This window comes from Pseudorasbora parva, chromosome 4 (genome assembly GCF_024679245.1).
Source record: "Pseudorasbora parva isolate DD20220531a chromosome 4, ASM2467924v1, whole genome shotgun sequence".
Taxonomy (NCBI): domain Eukaryota; kingdom Metazoa; phylum Chordata; class Actinopteri; order Cypriniformes; family Gobionidae; genus Pseudorasbora; species Pseudorasbora parva.
The window spans coordinates 47725413-47743699 of NC_090175.1; the positions used below are offsets into that span (position 1 = coordinate 47725413).

Below are 18287 nucleotides of genomic sequence, written 5' to 3' on the forward strand. Positions count from 1 at the left end.
CTCGCTGTAATTAAGTGTAGGCTATCACGCTTGATAAAATTGTGAACTTGAGTTTTTTACTAGAGCATTTATTGGTAATTTGTTGTCAAATGGTATGGTTGTTGATCCTTTAAATCTGTATTTGTGGGAGAGTAAAATAAAGCAGGCCTTCATACCAACTCTATTTTAAGGCGAGTAGAGTTTGCCACCTGTCTCTGCTTCTCTGGATGCCTTGACAGCTCGTTTCCCCCTATCATAACAGTCCACAGACAGTCTCGTCCCTGTGTCATTCACAAAAATTTCGGTTTGCTCAGAGGGCAGTGATTCCCGTCATTGGAGGGGTCTTGGTGTCTCTTTCCTCTTTCTGTTCATAAAATTACAGGATTAAAAGATTCAACGGCAGTTTGGATCTTATGTCATGGCTGAAGCAGGGAGCCAGGACCAATTGGAGGAGGGTTTTGAGGATGAATTTGGAGAAATCATAAAAACTCGATCAGGTAGGAGAAATTATTTGTTTACAGGGAAGTCTTATGTCCTGTAAATGCATTTGAATATGTTTAATAAAACCGTATCTTATAAATATTGGTAATACTTTATATTGATGTTTCCCCAACAGACATTCCATAAACTACATGTAACTTTGCAACTACGTCAACTAACTTTTATTAGAGTATTAGTAGACCATCTGCTTCTTTATTTCGATGGTCCACTTTAGTCATTCTACTATAAGTAACTTTGCAACTACATGTCAGCTTATTCTACTAACCTGAACTCTACCTAACCTTAACCTAACAGGCTACTAATACTCTAATAATAGTTAGTTGATAAAGTGCAAAATTTCCAAGATTGCAACAATTGCAAAATTTCTTATAGATAGTAGAATGTCTAAAGTGGACCATTGAAATAAAGTGTAACCAATATATTTCTAAATCATAATCACTACGATTTGTTATTGCACTCCTAGCCACAGTCTAAATGACACATTTGATCACATTTGTTGGTGGAAAATAATACGGCATTATATTCATCATATAATATTCATCATTTTGTAACGCAGATCAGACATATAATATGAACCATTTTGAACAATCCTCTTTAAAATCTAATTTCTGGCCTGTGCTCCACCCTGAGTGAGTTCATATCTATTTTTTTTCATCACTGTCATCCAGTATTCAGTAGGGATCATGAGTGATCTATAAATGCTCTCTGGTGGAAATAGGACAGGTCTTAAAGAGCTTGAAATAGTTGCAGCTGCCTGGTGTTGGGTTTCAGTCTTTGAGATTTTGCCATGTTGTTGTTGGCTTTTTTGGTTGTTTTGTAAGAGACTTTCTTCTGTTTTCATGTGAGTGTGTTTATGATCAGCAGTGAAAGTTAGGGGAAAGTAGCTAAATGAGTCAACAGCTTGATGATCAGCCAGAGGACACAAACAGTACAGTAAACCTCTGAGATCAGAGCTTTAATAGAAAACATCTGGTATCTGTGATACATCTTGTCATACACTGGTTATTTAATGGTTGTTGGGTTTTGCCAGAAACATTTGGTTACACTTTTTTTTACAGTGTCATTGTTACAAATATAACATGTAGCTCCTATATTAATATATATACAGTTTACATAATTACAAGCAACTAACCCTAAACCAAACCCTAATCCTAACCCTATAGTAAGAATGTGGTTACTTAATATACTCAATAATTAGTATATAATTACAAGGTAACAAAGACATCTTAAAATAAAGTGTAACCCTTTACTGTAAGGTGCCCTTGTTAGTGTAATTATACAAGTACGTACTGCTACTGAGTAATATTAATTACTATTACACGACGCTGTGGAATACTTGATTCTGATTAGTCGATTGTGCATTCCAGCGGTATGTTATTCCCAGATAACAACCACCAAAGTTGAATAACACACCGCTCATCCGGGTACTACGAGTTCTCTTGACCAGTACTACCTATACATTTAAGGTTTCACTCCGCAGTCGTTGACTGTCTGGTGCCATCGAAACACTTAACCACAACGGGTTACAATGGATGAAGACTTCAAGGTGTTTTATTCATGATTTCTTCACCCTCGAGTCATCCTAGGTGTATATGACATTCTTCTTTCAGACGAATAAAATCTGAGTTGTATAAAAAAGTCCTGGCTAATCCAAGCATTTTAATGGCAGTAGATTTAACTGTTTTTGAAGTCCATAAAAAATGCCTCTGTCCGTCAAATAACGTGCTCCACACGGCTCCGGGGGGTTAATTAAGGGATTTTGTCCGACAAATGGAGCGATTCGCTTCAGAAGCCCCCATGTGAAGCATGTTATTTGATGGACGGATGCCTTTTTTTTTTATGGACTTCAAAAACAAAGCTACAACTATTAATTTCCACTTATGGGTGAACTGTCCCTTTCAGCATTAATTCCAACATGCATCAACAAAAAATGCATCTTTTCTGCAATGGATAAAGGCTTAAAGTAGTCTGGAACTGTTTTTCTTCGCTGAAGCTTTGCGTAAGAGCTAATAAAATATCTAAACTCGACAATATTTGGTGTCTAATTTACTTGAGACAAGTAGCTGCGTAACAAGCAGGATAATGTACACCCAGTCGGTTATCGCAGAATAGACCCCTTCAGAGTGATGCACAATTTACTGTTATTACTATAGTAAATGCATGTAAAATGTGTAACAGACACAGTAAAATAAATTGTAACATAACCTTTTAGCAGTAATCAAGTTTCACTCTCTGGGGTTCCTTGGTATGTGTTTTTTTTCTGGAAATGCTGGTTTGAATCCTGCCCGGAGCAGTGAGTAGAACCGGAGGGTTAAAATTGGTGCCATGACCCCGATGGGAGTGAGGTTTAGGTGGGTGAGTGTAAAGGAGTGAAAAGTAAAAGCGAGTAAAACTCACTACCCTGGCCCCAAGAGGTGAACTAGCGACAGACGCTAGAGACCGCAGTCTTTAACGTAGTTCTTAGCATCCTTGTTAGCATGCACGCCTCCCGCGGCGGTTTGAACCCAGCTCAGAGCGGTGCGAGTAGATCCGGAGGGGTTACATTAGTGCCGTAACCTGGAAGGGAGTGATGTTTGGGGGATGAGTGTAACAGAGGCGTGCTAGTAAGAGCTGTGTGAGTAAACCTCACTCCCCTGTCCTCAAACAGTGAACTAGTAACAGATGCTGCATACTTGTTTGTGCGCATGCCTTCCATGCCAGAAACCAATAGTTGAAGAACTAATCAAAAAGTGCAGACAACAGTGGTTTGGTAGCATATCCTGAATGAACAAATGACATCTATCTTACTGACAGCTCTGGCGGCAGCGACCTGTGAAATGTAAGGTCCAACTAATGGCACCCAAGAAAACCTGGGCAAAACAGATTGAAGCTGACCTCAAAAACTGCTTGGCCTTCCTGATGTCAACTTCTAAGCCTGGAAAACTGTTTTTCAATACTTGTGATCCAACAGCACCTAAAGCAGGGGTCCCTAATCTCGGTCCTGGAGGGCCACTGTCCTGCACAGTTTAGCTCCAACCCCGATCAAACACACCTGAAACACCTATAAAGGCATTGATTAGCTCTGCAGGACAGTGGCCCTCCAGGACCGAGATTCGGGACCCCTGACCGAAAGCATGTATTGCTCCAGGACAAATCTCCTCCGAATGTTGGCTAAGGGACTGAGTGAGATTGTCCACTAAGGGGATATAATAATATCATAAAAATAAAAGTAAACACAGGCCTCATTTGCTGCATCTAAAATCTGGATTCTTATTTATGAAATTATTTATTCTTATTTGTTTTGTCTTTTGATATTAAGCAAGTTCTCCTATAACCAGGGATGTAGTGGAGGCTAAACGCACGTAAACGCCGTTTACGCACCTCCCAAAATTCAGAAATAGCGTTTACCCACCTCCAGAGTGCGTTTATCCACCTCTAAATAGAGTTTATCCACTTCTAAATAGCCTACAGTTCCTAAGCCATTTTAAATTAAGCTTGTGTCGTTTTAGTTTCATATTGTTCATTTTCATTGGTTGTCTTTCATATCGTGCTGCAACTGTCAGTGAGAGTAGTGGGAAGTTCGGATCATTTTACTGACTCGGATCTTTGAGTCTCGTTCAGCAAAATGAACCAATCTTTTCTCTTCCCGTCTCTATGGGACTGACAGGAAGAACAAAAGACTCGGATCTCACCTGTCGATTCAGAATCAGAACAATCAGAACCCATATGTTGCGTAATGCGCACGTGCAGTCAAAACAAAGTGAACGAATCACTCTCTGAGACAACTCGGTAGTCCCGAGTCATATTAAAGATTCGTTCAAAATGAACAAATCACTCTCTGAGACAACTCGGTAGTCCTGAGTCATATTAAAGATTTGTTCAAATTGAACGAATCATTCATGAACGACACGCAACCAAGATTCAAAAATGGATATCCAGAAATTTTCAAAATGACAATTATCCATTTGTAGTACATTTAATCAGCTTGTGACACTTTTCAATCACTTTTCAAGTGGACAAAGAGGCACTCTGGACATTGTTGTGATATTAATTAATCACATGCAGCTGGTTTAATGTAGAGAGCATGTCGAAACCCTGTAAAAAAGCTGTAATGATGCAGTGTATTTTGTGTTCAAATAGAACATTTTTGGTTTTATTGTTTTTATAGTTTAGCAAAATTGTCTGTTAATGTCGGCAGCCATTAGGCTACACTTGTGGAAACTACAGTCCAACTTATATTGTCTTTCTTCTGTTGATTACAGAAACTGAGTTTTCTTTAAATTAAAATATGTGGCACCAAATTCATCCTTCTGTCGTTAATCTACACCTGCCTCATTAGCAATTGGCAAAAACTGAAATCGACAACTATTTTGATAATCGATTAGTCGGCTTAAGTAATTTTTTAAGACAACAGTCAAATTCTTTGATTCCAGCTTGTTTAATGTGAATATCTTCTAGTGTGTTCTCTCATACGTGCTCATATTAGCCACCTCGTATTAGTACGAATTGCCGTGAGATCGGGCTGCATACACCGGTAGGCAGTGGCCCACCTTACCGTGACCACGATGCAGTCACCCAGAATTTATAGTTTACCCACCTCTTTTTTTACCACTACACCTCTGCCTATAACCCTGATTAGAACACTTGTCTATTTTTAAATGTGTGAGCATTTTAAAGTTATTAGGTTTGTGTTTATAATTGTTTAAATGCGTTGCTGTACCCTTCTGAGGCTCCTGGTATTCAGTGGCATTTTTACAGTTGGGCGAGACAGTTCGACTCCTGGGAGAATTTGAGGTTGCAACTCTATCTTCAGCTCACAGTATCCAATCTAGGGCCCCTTTTTTGTGTTAAATACCACTATATAAGGCATGCAGGAGTGACTGACGTGTTGACATCTGCCATAGAATATTCTGCCTCAAAAGATTTAAGAAATTCTCTAAATAACTTAGTGCGGTTTCTGCTTCACGTACTCTAGAGAGCACATTTTATCAAAGAGTATAAAGCATTTTATACTAGCTGTCAAAACATTTATATTACTGGGAAATTATAATATTAAAATGCTTTTTTTCCTTGTTGATGTGGGGCAGGATTTGTTGTTAGCCTTTTCTGCTTGTCTCCCAGGGACAGTCAGTAGTATTCTGGTGTTTCTATTTTTGGCTTTAATGGGAATATATATACAGTAGATATAATTCTGTACAAGCAGCCACTGTAAGGCAGTGTTGAGCAAGTTCTACTTAAAACAGCATTCAGATCTCCTTTAAATCTCTCTATCTCTCTGCAAACTCAGTCACTGGAGACCTCTGATCATTTTTTCATTACGTAACCAGAGAAGCATACACTGTTAAAACTAAAGGAGCCTCAGTACCCTGTTGTATTCTCAAGAAATGTCTATTTCAAGCCTTTTTTATGATTGGGAGGAACAGTTGACCATCTCTTGAGTTATTGCCAGAACAAACTTTAAATTGAGTAAACTTTGAATGTTTTCCCACATGGTAAAGTAAATTGTAATAAGTATTGTTTTATATTTATAGTTTGTTGCTTGTCATTTTTGTTCTTTGAATCTCAATTAACTTAAATATATTAATGAGATGAATGTAAAAAAACAAAAAAAAACAAGGACTCATTTGAAACATACCAAACATGTATTTTATTTATTTATAAGTTACTTTTTTGTATGCCACCATGGGTGGCATTCTGAGGAATCCTCAAGGGAGTCTCCAGTATCTTCTCACTTTACAGTCTGGAGTGAACAGATACAAATGCAAAAGTTTTGGATTAAAATATATATATATATTACTTTAGAAACATCAGGTGTCTACTGCACTCTATCAGGGTGTGTTTTAAAGCCCTGGAGGCTTTTATGACATTTGCTGTTCACTCTTTTCTGCATTTATTCATCAAATACATAAGCAATGGTTGGCATCAGGGGTGAAGAAAAATGACATTGAAATGAGATCTACACCCCTGGTTGGCATTTAAAAAATTCAAATGACAACTAGTATGTCTACTTAAAATGGAAATACTGCGCATGTAGTCCAGAAGCATAGGATGTCTATTTATGTAGGCTATGAATAAATGTTAAACTGTTTGAATGAACATAGCCCTTTTCTCAAAGACACTGGCCTGTATTTTGAATGTTCTGATTGTCCGCTGAGTTGGATTCAAGTGTTATTTCTACCTGCTTCTGTTGAACATTTGGCAGGGCAAAATTGTGTAGAAAAAATATACAACCATTTTGTGTCCCAAACATATTACATTTAGAAAAAGAACTACTGATGAGGTCATATAGATATATTTTTTGAACAAGTATGGTCATGTTCTGCAAGATTTTTCTCTACCACAACGCTCAAAGAGATAATACAAAAGAGAATGCAATTTTTTTGAGCAGAGGGATCATTTCAGAGTAGAAAAATCTCACAAGAATGTATTAAAAGCACAGACAGTTACTTATTTAGGATTTCTCTGTCAGATGTGTACAGATGGCATGGTGATGTTGTGAGTCCTGTGATTTTATGTGTGATGTGCCCACTAGCTGCACAAAATCTCAACGTCAACATGAAATTGCCCATTCCAGACCATTGTATTGAATTCATCCATTTTTAATAGACCACAAGCATATTACAGGAGTCGAAAAGGACACCGCAGTAAACTCTTAGGCTCTTAACAGTGTTTAAGAGAGGCTTAAAGAGGCTCCAGAAAATGATTTCACATTAATACGCATTATTAAGGGGGGTGATTGGGTACAATGACTTTCACGGTTCTTTTTCATTGATTTTCAAAAGTATTGTTTCCCATTTGGTCTCCAGCGAACCAAATTGTATTTAGGCACCCTTGTTAACTAATCATTAACGGGTTAGTTCATCCAAAAATGAAAATTAGTTCATGGTTTACGGCTCCGGTGTGTTAATGAAGGCCTTCTGAAGCGACGTGGCAGGTTTGTGTAAGAAAAAATATCCTTAAAACGTTATAGACTAAAATAATTAACTTCTGGCGGATTGCTATACAGTTGATTGACGGTGATGTGTATTGACGTACACAGGAGCGCAGAGGATGGAGCAAAACAAAACACTGAATGAGTGTCTAAAATGAGAATTTTTTTTTTAAGAGAAATGGCAGAGGATTTCAATATAAGAGAAGAGGGGCTTGAGTTAGTTATCTAGCCCTGTTCGCAAGAGATGTCAAAGCTTCGATGCTCCTAAACATCGTGTCAGGGGTTACTCTTTTGCCGCAAGTCGAATTGCGTATAAGGCTTTCCACTGCAGATGGTTATTTTTCATACATAAACCACTAGGCTTCAGAAGGCCTTTATTAACCCCCCAGAGCCGTGTGGAGCAGTTATATGATGGATAGATGCACTTTTATGGGCTTTATAAACAAGGCAACAAGTCACTGCCATTATATAGCCTAGAAGAGTCAGGACATTTTAATATCTCCTATTCCTCTGACAGATCAATGTCATATACATTACTTGAGAGTTACTTAAATCATGGGCTATTTTAATTTTTCGGTGAACTAACCCTTTAACTAAGTAATCAAAAATACTATGGAAGTCAATGGGGCACATCAACTGTTTGGTTATTCTTCAAAATATCTTCTTTTGTGTTCAGCAGAAGAAAGAAATTCATACAGGTTTGGTTTGGGACAACTTGAGGGCGAGTAGCCTAAATGATGACAGAATTTTCAATTTAAAGATTTTAAAACAAACACTCAAACGTTTTGTGATATGTTTGCAACATGCGATGTTATATGTTTTTATACTTGTGTTATGGGTTCCTGAACAAAAGTGCTCGTGCGCCCTAGTGTTGCTATGGTTACCGCGATATCAGTTCGCGTCGCGAGCGTCTATTTACTGCTTGGTGACAATTTGTGCCCTGACCAACTTGTAATCTAACTTTCCTGCTTAAGGAAATATAAGGAACTCGAACGGAAATGTATTAATTATTGTTGGCACCCTTGGTCGCGTAAGTAATTAGCCTCCATTGTAGAATAAACAAGTTAAATAAAGTATCCATGTGGTATCGATCCCTGTGGCGAACTATCGTTCCCCGTTAGGTAGAGCTGTAGTCAATCAGCCCGCATGCCAGAGCAGAGCAGAGCACCGCTACACCTGCCGGTATCAACGGATCACAGCAGGGCTATAACTGCACCCAAGTGAGGGAGTACGACAAAATAAAGCGGCAAAGTGTCCACCCACAGTTCCTTCACCAAATCATCTACGGCTTTAGGCATGGACGAGTCTGTTTAACAGCAAGGGAACCGGATAATCAAACTGCGCTCGCTGTGTTTATATACACAGGTAACGGATACACATCACAAACCCGGCTGCCTGCGACTCTTAAAGCCATTACGGAGGAAATAGTTGCGTTTGTTATGGTGTAAAATCCTCATTTAGGTAAGACTGAATCATCATACTGAAATACTCTTCCAGTGTGAGGTGATTGTTAGGATGTTGACGGCTTTTATTACGGCATGTCACGTAAGGTTTAACCAGATTTAACAATAGATCCTCTAACCGGGTGCGTCTTATCTATGAAGGGATCTGTTCTCATGCACGGACAATTTAGTTTTAATGTTAATTAAGCGTGCACGGGCGTCTTTCATTGTTGTCTCTTCCATACTCCGCCGGGAGATCGTTAAATGTGCGCACTTTGTAATCAGTCGTGATTTTATAGACGAATATGTGAGAGAAAGTTTGGTGGCAGTCGTGGCTGTTAAACTACACGCAGTTCAATCACGCGCGGTTGTCATAAAGACACGCTGAGTGTTTCCAGTCTCATCGAAACATTTGGGCTCGCGCTTTTAAATTGTCAGGAAAAAAATGAACCTGGGTGACTGTGGTGGAAAGCGTATGGCTGTAATCTGTGAATACAGTCTTCCCTCGGATGTGTGTGCTGAGATTAGGCGGCTAAAAGCAGGTGTGTGCGTCCAGCGTCTTTGTATTTGCCCGTTAGCTTCGGCTCAAGCCCGTCACCCCATCATCCTATTTGCACAAGGGCGGATATAATCCAGCAGCAGCTGCCACCTGCCTAGAGTCACGCCTCCGATCAATGGCAAGCAATGCTTTCATTCTCCTGTCTGTCTGCACACATTTTTCTGTCTTTCAGACCGGGCTCTATAGGTTCATTTATTTATTTAATACTTTGTCTTCCAATCATTTCCTTAGACACAATCATTTGATGCTATTTTTAGCCCCCAAAACATTTCTATATTAAAGAAAATCTATATACTCTATTAATCATATTAGTTCCTAAATTCATGCATGCATTTATACTTTATTCCAGTTGTCTAATTTTATCGACTGATCTGCATTCTAAGAATTCAACCTGGGATGTTTAAAGGGATAGTTCAACCAACAATGCAAATTCTGTCATGTAGCCTACTCACCCTCATGTTGTTCCAAACCCGCAAGACTTTTGTTCATCTTCAAAACACAAATGAAGATTTTTTTTTTTTTTTAATGAAATCTGAGATTTCTGTCCCTCTATTGATTGACAGCTACGCAATTACCACTTTGACGGTTGAAAAAGTCCAGTTAAACTATGAATTTAGCAGTTTAGTAAACATTTTCTGAAGAGACACGATCGCTTTATATGATAAATAGGTTTTCATGGAAGCACAAACATGCTGAATAACACACGAGAATGAACCTCATTGGTTCTTGCAGAAACTCAAACTGCTGTGTAAACACAAGAATAAACCTCATTGGTTCTGTCTGAAGCTCAAATGTGCTGCGTAACACGACAATGAACAAACCTCATTGGTTTTTGTGGAAACTCAAATGTGCTGCGTAACACAAGAATGAACCTCATTGGTTCTTGTGGAAGCTCAAATGTGCTGCTTAACACTCAATAATGAACCTCATTGGTTCTTGTGGAAGCTCAAATGTGCTGCGTAACACAATAATGAACCTCATTGGTTCTTGTGGAAGCTCAAATGTGCTGCTTAACACTCAATAATGAACCTCATTGGTTCTTGTGGAAGCTCAAATGTGCTGCGTAATAGAGGAAGGATACGGGGTTCGGACAGATATTTAGAAATGACGTTCGGGTTCGGGTCGGGCTCGGTCACGTCAGCGCGATAAGGAATTGAACCGTTTAAATTTAAAACTGCTTATTATGCAAGTAGCCAATGGGCCTGTTTAACTTGATGCAATGGTTTGTTTTTGTGATTAAAATAAATGTAAAATATTACCCTAAAATCCGTCTTCCTGCATGCGAAAATTAGTTTGTCGCCGTGACAACAACTCGCAACATGTGCGTACATATTGCCCGCGGCATCCTTGTCATTCCAGTGAGCGCAACTTCAGCACTGCTGGCAGCAGGACAGCCTTGAAGCCATCCACAGTTGATGCAATCCTTTTTCTGCATAAAACCTCGATTAGCCTAAACTTTGATGGATAGATTATGTAAATAGATCCCATGTTGCAGTTTAGGAACCATACAGTTTGAGAAAATTGGTAATATGACTTTCGTTTCAATAAGCATTTCAATTGTGTTACGTTAATGCTTTGTTCTGTTAGTTTGGGCCATTTTCAGCAGACCTTTGTTCATTTAATTTCAGTTGGCTATTTGATTGGGCTCTGTGTAACGTTTGATGCCCCTTGCGCGTGCTGATGCGCTCGTAAACATTTCAGAATGCCTTCCTACAGTTGCTTAATAAAAGCGGGCTTTCCACACAAACAAACGTACGTGTCATTAGTATATGAGGGAAAAAATAGATTTTAACTGTCGGGCTCCGGTCGGGCTCAGACATAAATATTTTAATGCCTGTCGGGCTCGGGTTGGGTTCGGTTACTGCTCTGTCGGACGCGGGCCGGGCCGGGCTCGGACTGAAAAATGCGGCTCGATCCGCACTCTACTGCATAACACACAAGAATGAACCTCATTGGTTCTTGTGGAAGCTCAAATGTGCTGCGTAACACACAAGAATGAACCTCATTGGTTCTTGTGGAAGCTCAAATGTGCTGCGTAACACACTAGAAGAAAACTCATTGGTTCTTGCATGCTTTATGCCACTGCAGCCAATCACAAAGGACTGGGCCGCCTGTATGCCGATTCAGCGTGTGGAAAGAAGGGGTTTAGAGATACTGAATCTTCAAACGAATTGTTTCAAATTCTTTGAGAAATGATGTGATGTGCAATGCATATTATGCGAAAAATAAGAGTTTTTTGACCTTGGATGCATGTAATTCTATTGTAGGAGAGAACAAAATTAGGAACCTTTAAAATAGCATAATAGGTACAGTTTAATTATAGGCTATATATATATATAATGTGTGTGTGTGTGTGTGTATTATAATTTCCAATTACATTTTCAAATTAATCATTTTTATCAACATTTGTTTTGGTTTGGATATTGCTTAAAACATTTGTGTTCACTTTATTTAAACACTTACTATTATCACCTGCAAAGCCAAGGCTAAATTCCTTTTCATTTCAGACCATAATTATCTGGATGTTTTAGAAATGGTAATTGTCACAACCAGGCAAAAACAACTATTATGGGCTGTTGATTGCACATTGTGACAGAAGGACGTCAAGCAACGAGTTTAACACCTTTATTTGTTGACAGATGTTTGTTCACACTCTTTTGCATAAAGCTATAATTCATTGAGAGCGCTCTATGAAAGATGTTGTGTCAGGTAACCAAACATGCTCTTAAGTTGCTGACATCTAAATGAACTTAAATATTCTGCCATCATTTACTCACCCTCAAGTCTTTAGAAACCCATTTATTTCTTCCCTGGAACACAAAAGGAGTTATTTATAGCCAAATGTCCTTCTGCTCTCTTCCATGTAATGAAAGTAAACGGTGGCCACAGCTGTTTCTCACATAAAGTTATTGTATGGCTTCAGAAGACTTGAAATATAGGATATCACCAGTCATACCAGTCATATGGACCACTTTTATGGTGCTTATTTTGAGAACAGCTCTGACTTTCTGATCGACTTTGGCTTGGATGTTAAATGGGGGGGAAAGACATGGTATGAAATGCCACAAGGGTGGGTGAGTATATAAGGATAGCATTTTAAAGTTCCTCTACATGCTATTTTAAAGGTTACGAATGCTAATTTTGTTTTGGAGGTCAGCTAAAATCTATTTACTCTCATAAAAGGTTAAAAAAGTGTAAATTTTCTCATAATATACATTGCACATCCACATCACCTCATTTCTCAAAGAGTCTTAAAACAGTTTGTTCGAAGATTCGGTCTCTCTAAACCCCACCCCCATTTCGGTAAAGGTTGCTCTACTCTGATTGGTCAAATGGCCCAGTCTGTTGTGATTGTTTTACTGCTTGCAGCAAGTTGGAAACGAAACGTCCGTTACCATATCTGAATTTCAGCTCTGGAGGTTTCCTCAGCGCTTGTTACAGAGTGGTACAAAATGGCCTTGGTTTTATCAATTCATAGGTTTCAGTCGCAGAGCCATAGAACTGCAGCACAAGCCATTTAAAAAAATAAAACAATGTATTTGTATATATATATATATATGTGTGTGTGTGTGTGTGTGTGTGTGTGTGTGTGTGTGTGTGTGTGTGTGTGTGTGTGTGTGTGTGTGTGTGTGTGTGTGCGCGCACGTGTGTGCGCGTGTGTGTGTGAGTGAACAAGAGGCAAGTTGTGGGCACTTTTATCAATATACAGCACCTGCTGCAGTATTTCAATCTCTAGAATGCTTAACCTGAAAAACACTTAGGGTGGGTTGCACTTATGAGGATTAAGTTAAGCATATTTTAACGTTTATTTAGGGTTTGTTGATCTGGGTTTTATTTGAAATTGAGTTGTTGCACCACTTAATTTCTAAGAATTAAAGGGCTGATCGAGCAGCACAAGTGGAGGGTAAACCGACGCCAGGCTAATGAACCCTTTTTAATGCAACCCACCCTTAAAGAGCCTTAATGTATTAAAGCAGTGATTATTAAAATATCAAATTCAGTTTACTCCTTTTTAAGATATACAGGTGAGTAGATGAGCCAAGAATATGAACACAATGTGTTTTCTTTATTATGGTTTTCGAATGGAAAAAACACTTAACGAGAAACCTTGTGTTGCAGTAATATTCTGTGTTCATTTGCTAGCATGTACATGTATGCATAATCAATAAGGTATTTATTGAATTTGATATTTTAATATCACTCTCATACTACATTAGAACTTCCTCCAACCCTGGTGAAAATGACTGGTGGGCAATGGAGGAAAGCCTTGTTTTGCCCTCCAAAATGTGTTCCTATATTTCATGTGAAATCTCTGAAATCCAGCGCGAGTCCTCATCCTTTTGAAGTGCATGCAACGCGGATTTGCAGCACTGATAACAGCACCTTTTCGACATGTCCACAATTTGAACCTACTGCAGCTAGTGTTTGAGGGCAGGTCGAATTAGCTGTCATTCATGGTCAGCCAATGACGACCATAGGCTGGCGTTATGTAAATTAGTTTCATTGTTACATAGGTAGGGGAGTGAGATTTGACTCATTTCGGCAGTTAAGAATCCATTCTGTCTTATTGGAGGCAATGGCTTAATTTATTGGAGAACTATTACATTTACAAATAGTTATATTACACACTGCAAGAAAGGTAATATAAAAACAACAACAATTTTTGGGTGAATTAACGCATTCATGTAATGACTGTGTACAGTGCATTGCAGATTAGTTTTTGTTTAGTAGCAAATGAGTCATCCGACCAACTAAAATGCTTTCTTTTTCTCTTAGAAATTGGCAATGTGACAATGAATTGCGTCTTAAAGTTTAGGCATTTTGTGAATAGACACTGCGGGAAGTCGTCTACCCTGTTGTGTTTCTGAACCTGGAGAAGGCAGAAATATAATTTCCCTGTCAAATTCTAAGCTTTTAAAAGCAGCTGATTTAGAGCTTTGTAGATCAATAGCAGTAATACTGTAAGATAATGCGAAGGTTCCCTCAGCAACAAAATACTTACAATAATCAGCTTTTCCTTTGTGTGGTGCTGCTGTATTCTTCTGAGCATTTTGTCAAGGGGGTTGACAGACTAATTGAAGCGGATTGTGTTAATCAAGTTAAGGAATGACTTTTGCCATTATGGAGCGTTAAGAGATATCTGATTTGCTCCAGAAATTATTGATCTGCGATAAGAATAGCTCTCAATTGCTCCTTTTTTCAGTGTTGAGATGACTTTTACAAGTCATTCTTCTCTACAGCAAGAACTCAAATTAGCCTTGGTGAATGGCATTGCTTTCCAGAAACGAAAATGTGGTCTGAATGAAATAACTTATGTTTTTGGATGAGAAAAGAGGGGCTATTTGAAGTAGCTGATTACAAAAATGTTTTTTTTTATTTTTTATAAAAATGCATGGTGTTCTTTATCAGCAAATTTGTAGAAAGAAATGTAAATAGAAAAGTAAATAATGTGTAAAACTTTTTGTTAGCCGAGCAGTGTGTGCTTATTGCGATTATAATAGAGTGTGTGTGTTGTGATTATAAGCATGACGTGGTGCAGTCAGGCTTGAAACGAATCTGAGCCATGCTACTGTGATTATACCTTCAGCTGAAGTGTTGGCTGACCAATGGGAACAATGAACTGAAACTACCCATTTCATGATGATTATTGCGATGGTGGCAAAAACAACTGGAAGCTTAAAATCAATTATGCATGAAAATGCTGTCATCCACGCTGACTCTGGAAAGCTTGTGATTCACCACCAAGTGCTTTCTGTGCATTAGGAAATATCAACACATTTCTTAATAATTCTTAATGATTCTGAAAGGTTTTGCAGAGATGGTTTGCCCAAATATGTCCATTCTGCCAAGACATTATTTCTTGCATGGAGCACAAAAGGAGTTATTTAGCAGAATGTCCAAGCTGCTCTTTATTTCCAATGAAAGTAGATGCAGAATAGGGACGGCTTTGGCTAGATAATTGCTTTTGTGCCCCATGCGAGGAAGAGAAAAGATGACAGAATTTTCATTATAGTGGTGAACTCTCGCTTTAATATCATCAGGGCCCCTAGATAAGAATTACGCTTTTGTAATCAGTCTCAAACCCAAGCAAGCCGAGAGGGTAGAGCACAGAGATCTGAATCAAAGCAATTGGAGAATATTAGAGAAGGGAACAACACAAGCTTTTAATGTGATATGAAAGCTAAATGTTCTTTGTACTGATTGATTTTTAATGTTCCCAACACCCGACATTTCTTTCAATTTCGTTGCACATGCAAGAGTGACTTTTTATTTGCTTTCATTCACGGATCTAAGTAAGGCTAACCAAATGGTTTGGTTTGTTTCGTTTCCTGGGTTCTCGATTTTTCCTCTTTTGCCATTTGTTATCGCCAAACCTTGTATTAAATGTTTTGGAAGTGAATGGGAATCCTAGAGGAATTAAGCAGGTTTTTTGGCTTTTCTGGTCAATCTTTCACTTTATTCCGTTATTGTGTTTGTAAGGCTTGCTTGATCTTCACCCTTAGTCTCTCAGAAGTAATCTCCTTTTGAATGCCAGCTAACCATTGATCTGTATATACCCCCAAACCCTCTCAGGTCTCTCTTCTCATAGTCTCTTTGTATTTAACCTTCCTCATATCAAATGTAGTGAATATTTCCTATTGATCACAGTGGACCCTTTTATTCTTATTAAGATATATTCTATATAGTTTTGGAGCTTTACATTTCTTAAGAAATTAAAGGACTAGGATTTGTTTGATATGACACACAATTAAATTGTAAGAGTTGAACCTTAACTGGACAGTATTGACTGATCTCTCTCGTTTTCAGATGAAAGAGAAGATGTTCAAAAGAAAACCTTCACGAAATGGATAAACTCACAGTTTGCTAAGGTAATGTGACTTGAGTTTTGTTTTTATCATGTGTTGAAGTAACACTGAATCACTAACCGATTCAGACAATCTTTTATATTGCGATTTTTCAGAGAAATCTTGCATTTCTGTTGTTGCAGTCTGGAAAAGCATGTTATAGGTGTATAAGCTGACATGCTGTTATTCATCCACCTACTACATGGTGGGTGGATGAGGAGACAAGGTAGACAGCTTGATATCAAGGTTAAAAGTTAAGATTCACACTTGCACATGGTCTTGAACTTAAGGTTGAAAGTTAAGATTCACGCTCACATAAAGTCTCGTCACTAACCTTCATCTGTCAGGATGTGAGTGTGAATGCTTGAATATGTGCTTTAGATTTGTTTGTTCGAAGTTCCACGCTTCGAGGTAAGTCATTTCAAAACAGAGGTTTTTGCGTTCTCTTTGTAACTCTGTAAGCATCCTTTTACAGTATGTTAACAGAGGAAGGACAGTCAGTTCTTTGTCCTTCAAACTCAGAGAGATGTGTTTGCTTCAAGGCAAAGCTGTGGGGGGAAAAAAACCTCAGAGAATGTCTCTATTTTTTTCCCTGCAAATAACCAAAACTAAAAGTCTTGTCTTGTCATTCTCCTTTATTTTGGATAGTATACACATATAAATACTCCACTTTTAAATACTGGGCATGCTTCATAGACAACTAATTTCTGCATATTTAGTATATCAAAGGTATAGTTCACCCAAAAAGGAAAATTAGCCCCTGATTTGCTCACCCTCAAGTCATTCTAGGTGTATATGACATTCTCCTTTCAGACTAATAAAATTGGAGTTGTATTAAAAAGTCCTGTATTTTGCTTTATTATAGCAGTGAACTGTTGGCTTGTTTTGAAGTCCATAAAAGTGCATCCATCATATAACTGCTCCACATGGCTCTGGGAGGATAATAAAGGCCTTCTGATGTGAAACGATGTGTTTGTGTAAAAAAAAAAAAAAATCATTCTGCATTCGTCAATACCCATGTACCCATGTGTCAAGGGTTCACGGGCTACTCTTTCGCTGTAAAACTGTGCATACAGCAGTCCGTTAATTGCAGAAATGTTATTTTAATTTCTAAAGTTTTAAATATTTCTTACACAAACACATCACTTTGCTTCAAAATGCCTTTATTAACCCCCCAGAGCCGTGTGGAGCAGTTATATGATGGACAGATGCACTTTTATGGACTTCAGAAACAAAACAAGTCACTGCCATAATAAAGTTTGGATTAGCCAGGGCATTTTTAATATAATGCCGATTTTATTCGTCTGAAAGAAGATTGTCATATACACCTAGGAGGTCTTGAGGATGAGTAAATCATGGGCTAAATTTCATTTTTGGGTAAATTAACCCTGTAAAGTCCTAAATACATGTTCCCAAAGTTTAATTTCTGTTTATTCTGTAGGCAAGAAGACCCCCTGTCGATGACCTCTTTACTGATCTGTGTGATGGCCGACGTCTTCTTGAACTTCTGGAGATTCTGGTTGGCCATGAACTAGTGGGTCCATCTTTAAATTTGAAACATTCTCATTACAGGAATAGTTCACCCCAAAAGGACACATTTTGCCATAATTTACTCATGAATACAAAGGAGACTCTGGAAGACTTGGAGTTAAGCTTTTCTCTGAGAAAAGAACAAAGAACGGCACTGAAGTCATTCTTAAAAAGGGAAGATGTGTTCGGAGTTTAGCCGAACGGATACGGCGAATGTTTATTGCTAATGGTTGTTTGCAATTGTAATACATTTGTGGGTACCTAAAATTGGTTTAATGAAAGATAATTAGAAGTTCAAGCTCATGTTTGTGCAATATAAAACTTTTTTTAATTAATGTCGGCAAAAAATTTGGCGCTGTATATATGAGTCAGGAATTGATTGGATTGGTATGGTATGCTATTGCTGTGATGTCATGTTAGTGACAGGTTGTCCCGCCCTCAAAAAATTAGAAAAGTTATAAAAGAGAGAGGAAGTTATTTTGTTTGAAGTTTACAAGGGCACATAAATTAAAAAATAAAAT

At 38.2% G+C, this 18287-nt stretch overlaps 1 protein-coding gene across 4 annotated transcripts in view; it reads left to right on the forward strand.

The window, feature by feature from the left end:
• The first annotated feature begins 312 nt into the window (after positions 1-312).
• dmd (dystrophin) overlaps positions 313-18287 on the forward strand; it is a 135998-nt gene continuing 118023 nt past the window's right edge. For all 4 annotated transcript variants that reach the window (XR_010904784.1, XM_067442048.1, XM_067442047.1 and 1 more), the window contains exons 1-3: positions 313-476; positions 16199-16260; positions 17678-17770. Coding sequence is in view for 3 of the 4 variants with exons in the window: in XM_067442048.1 (XP_067298149.1) it covers positions 398-476; positions 16199-16260; positions 17678-17770 (234 nt within the window). In the remaining variant the exon portion in view is untranslated. The remainder of the gene's footprint in view (positions 477-16198; positions 16261-17677; positions 17771-18287) is intronic.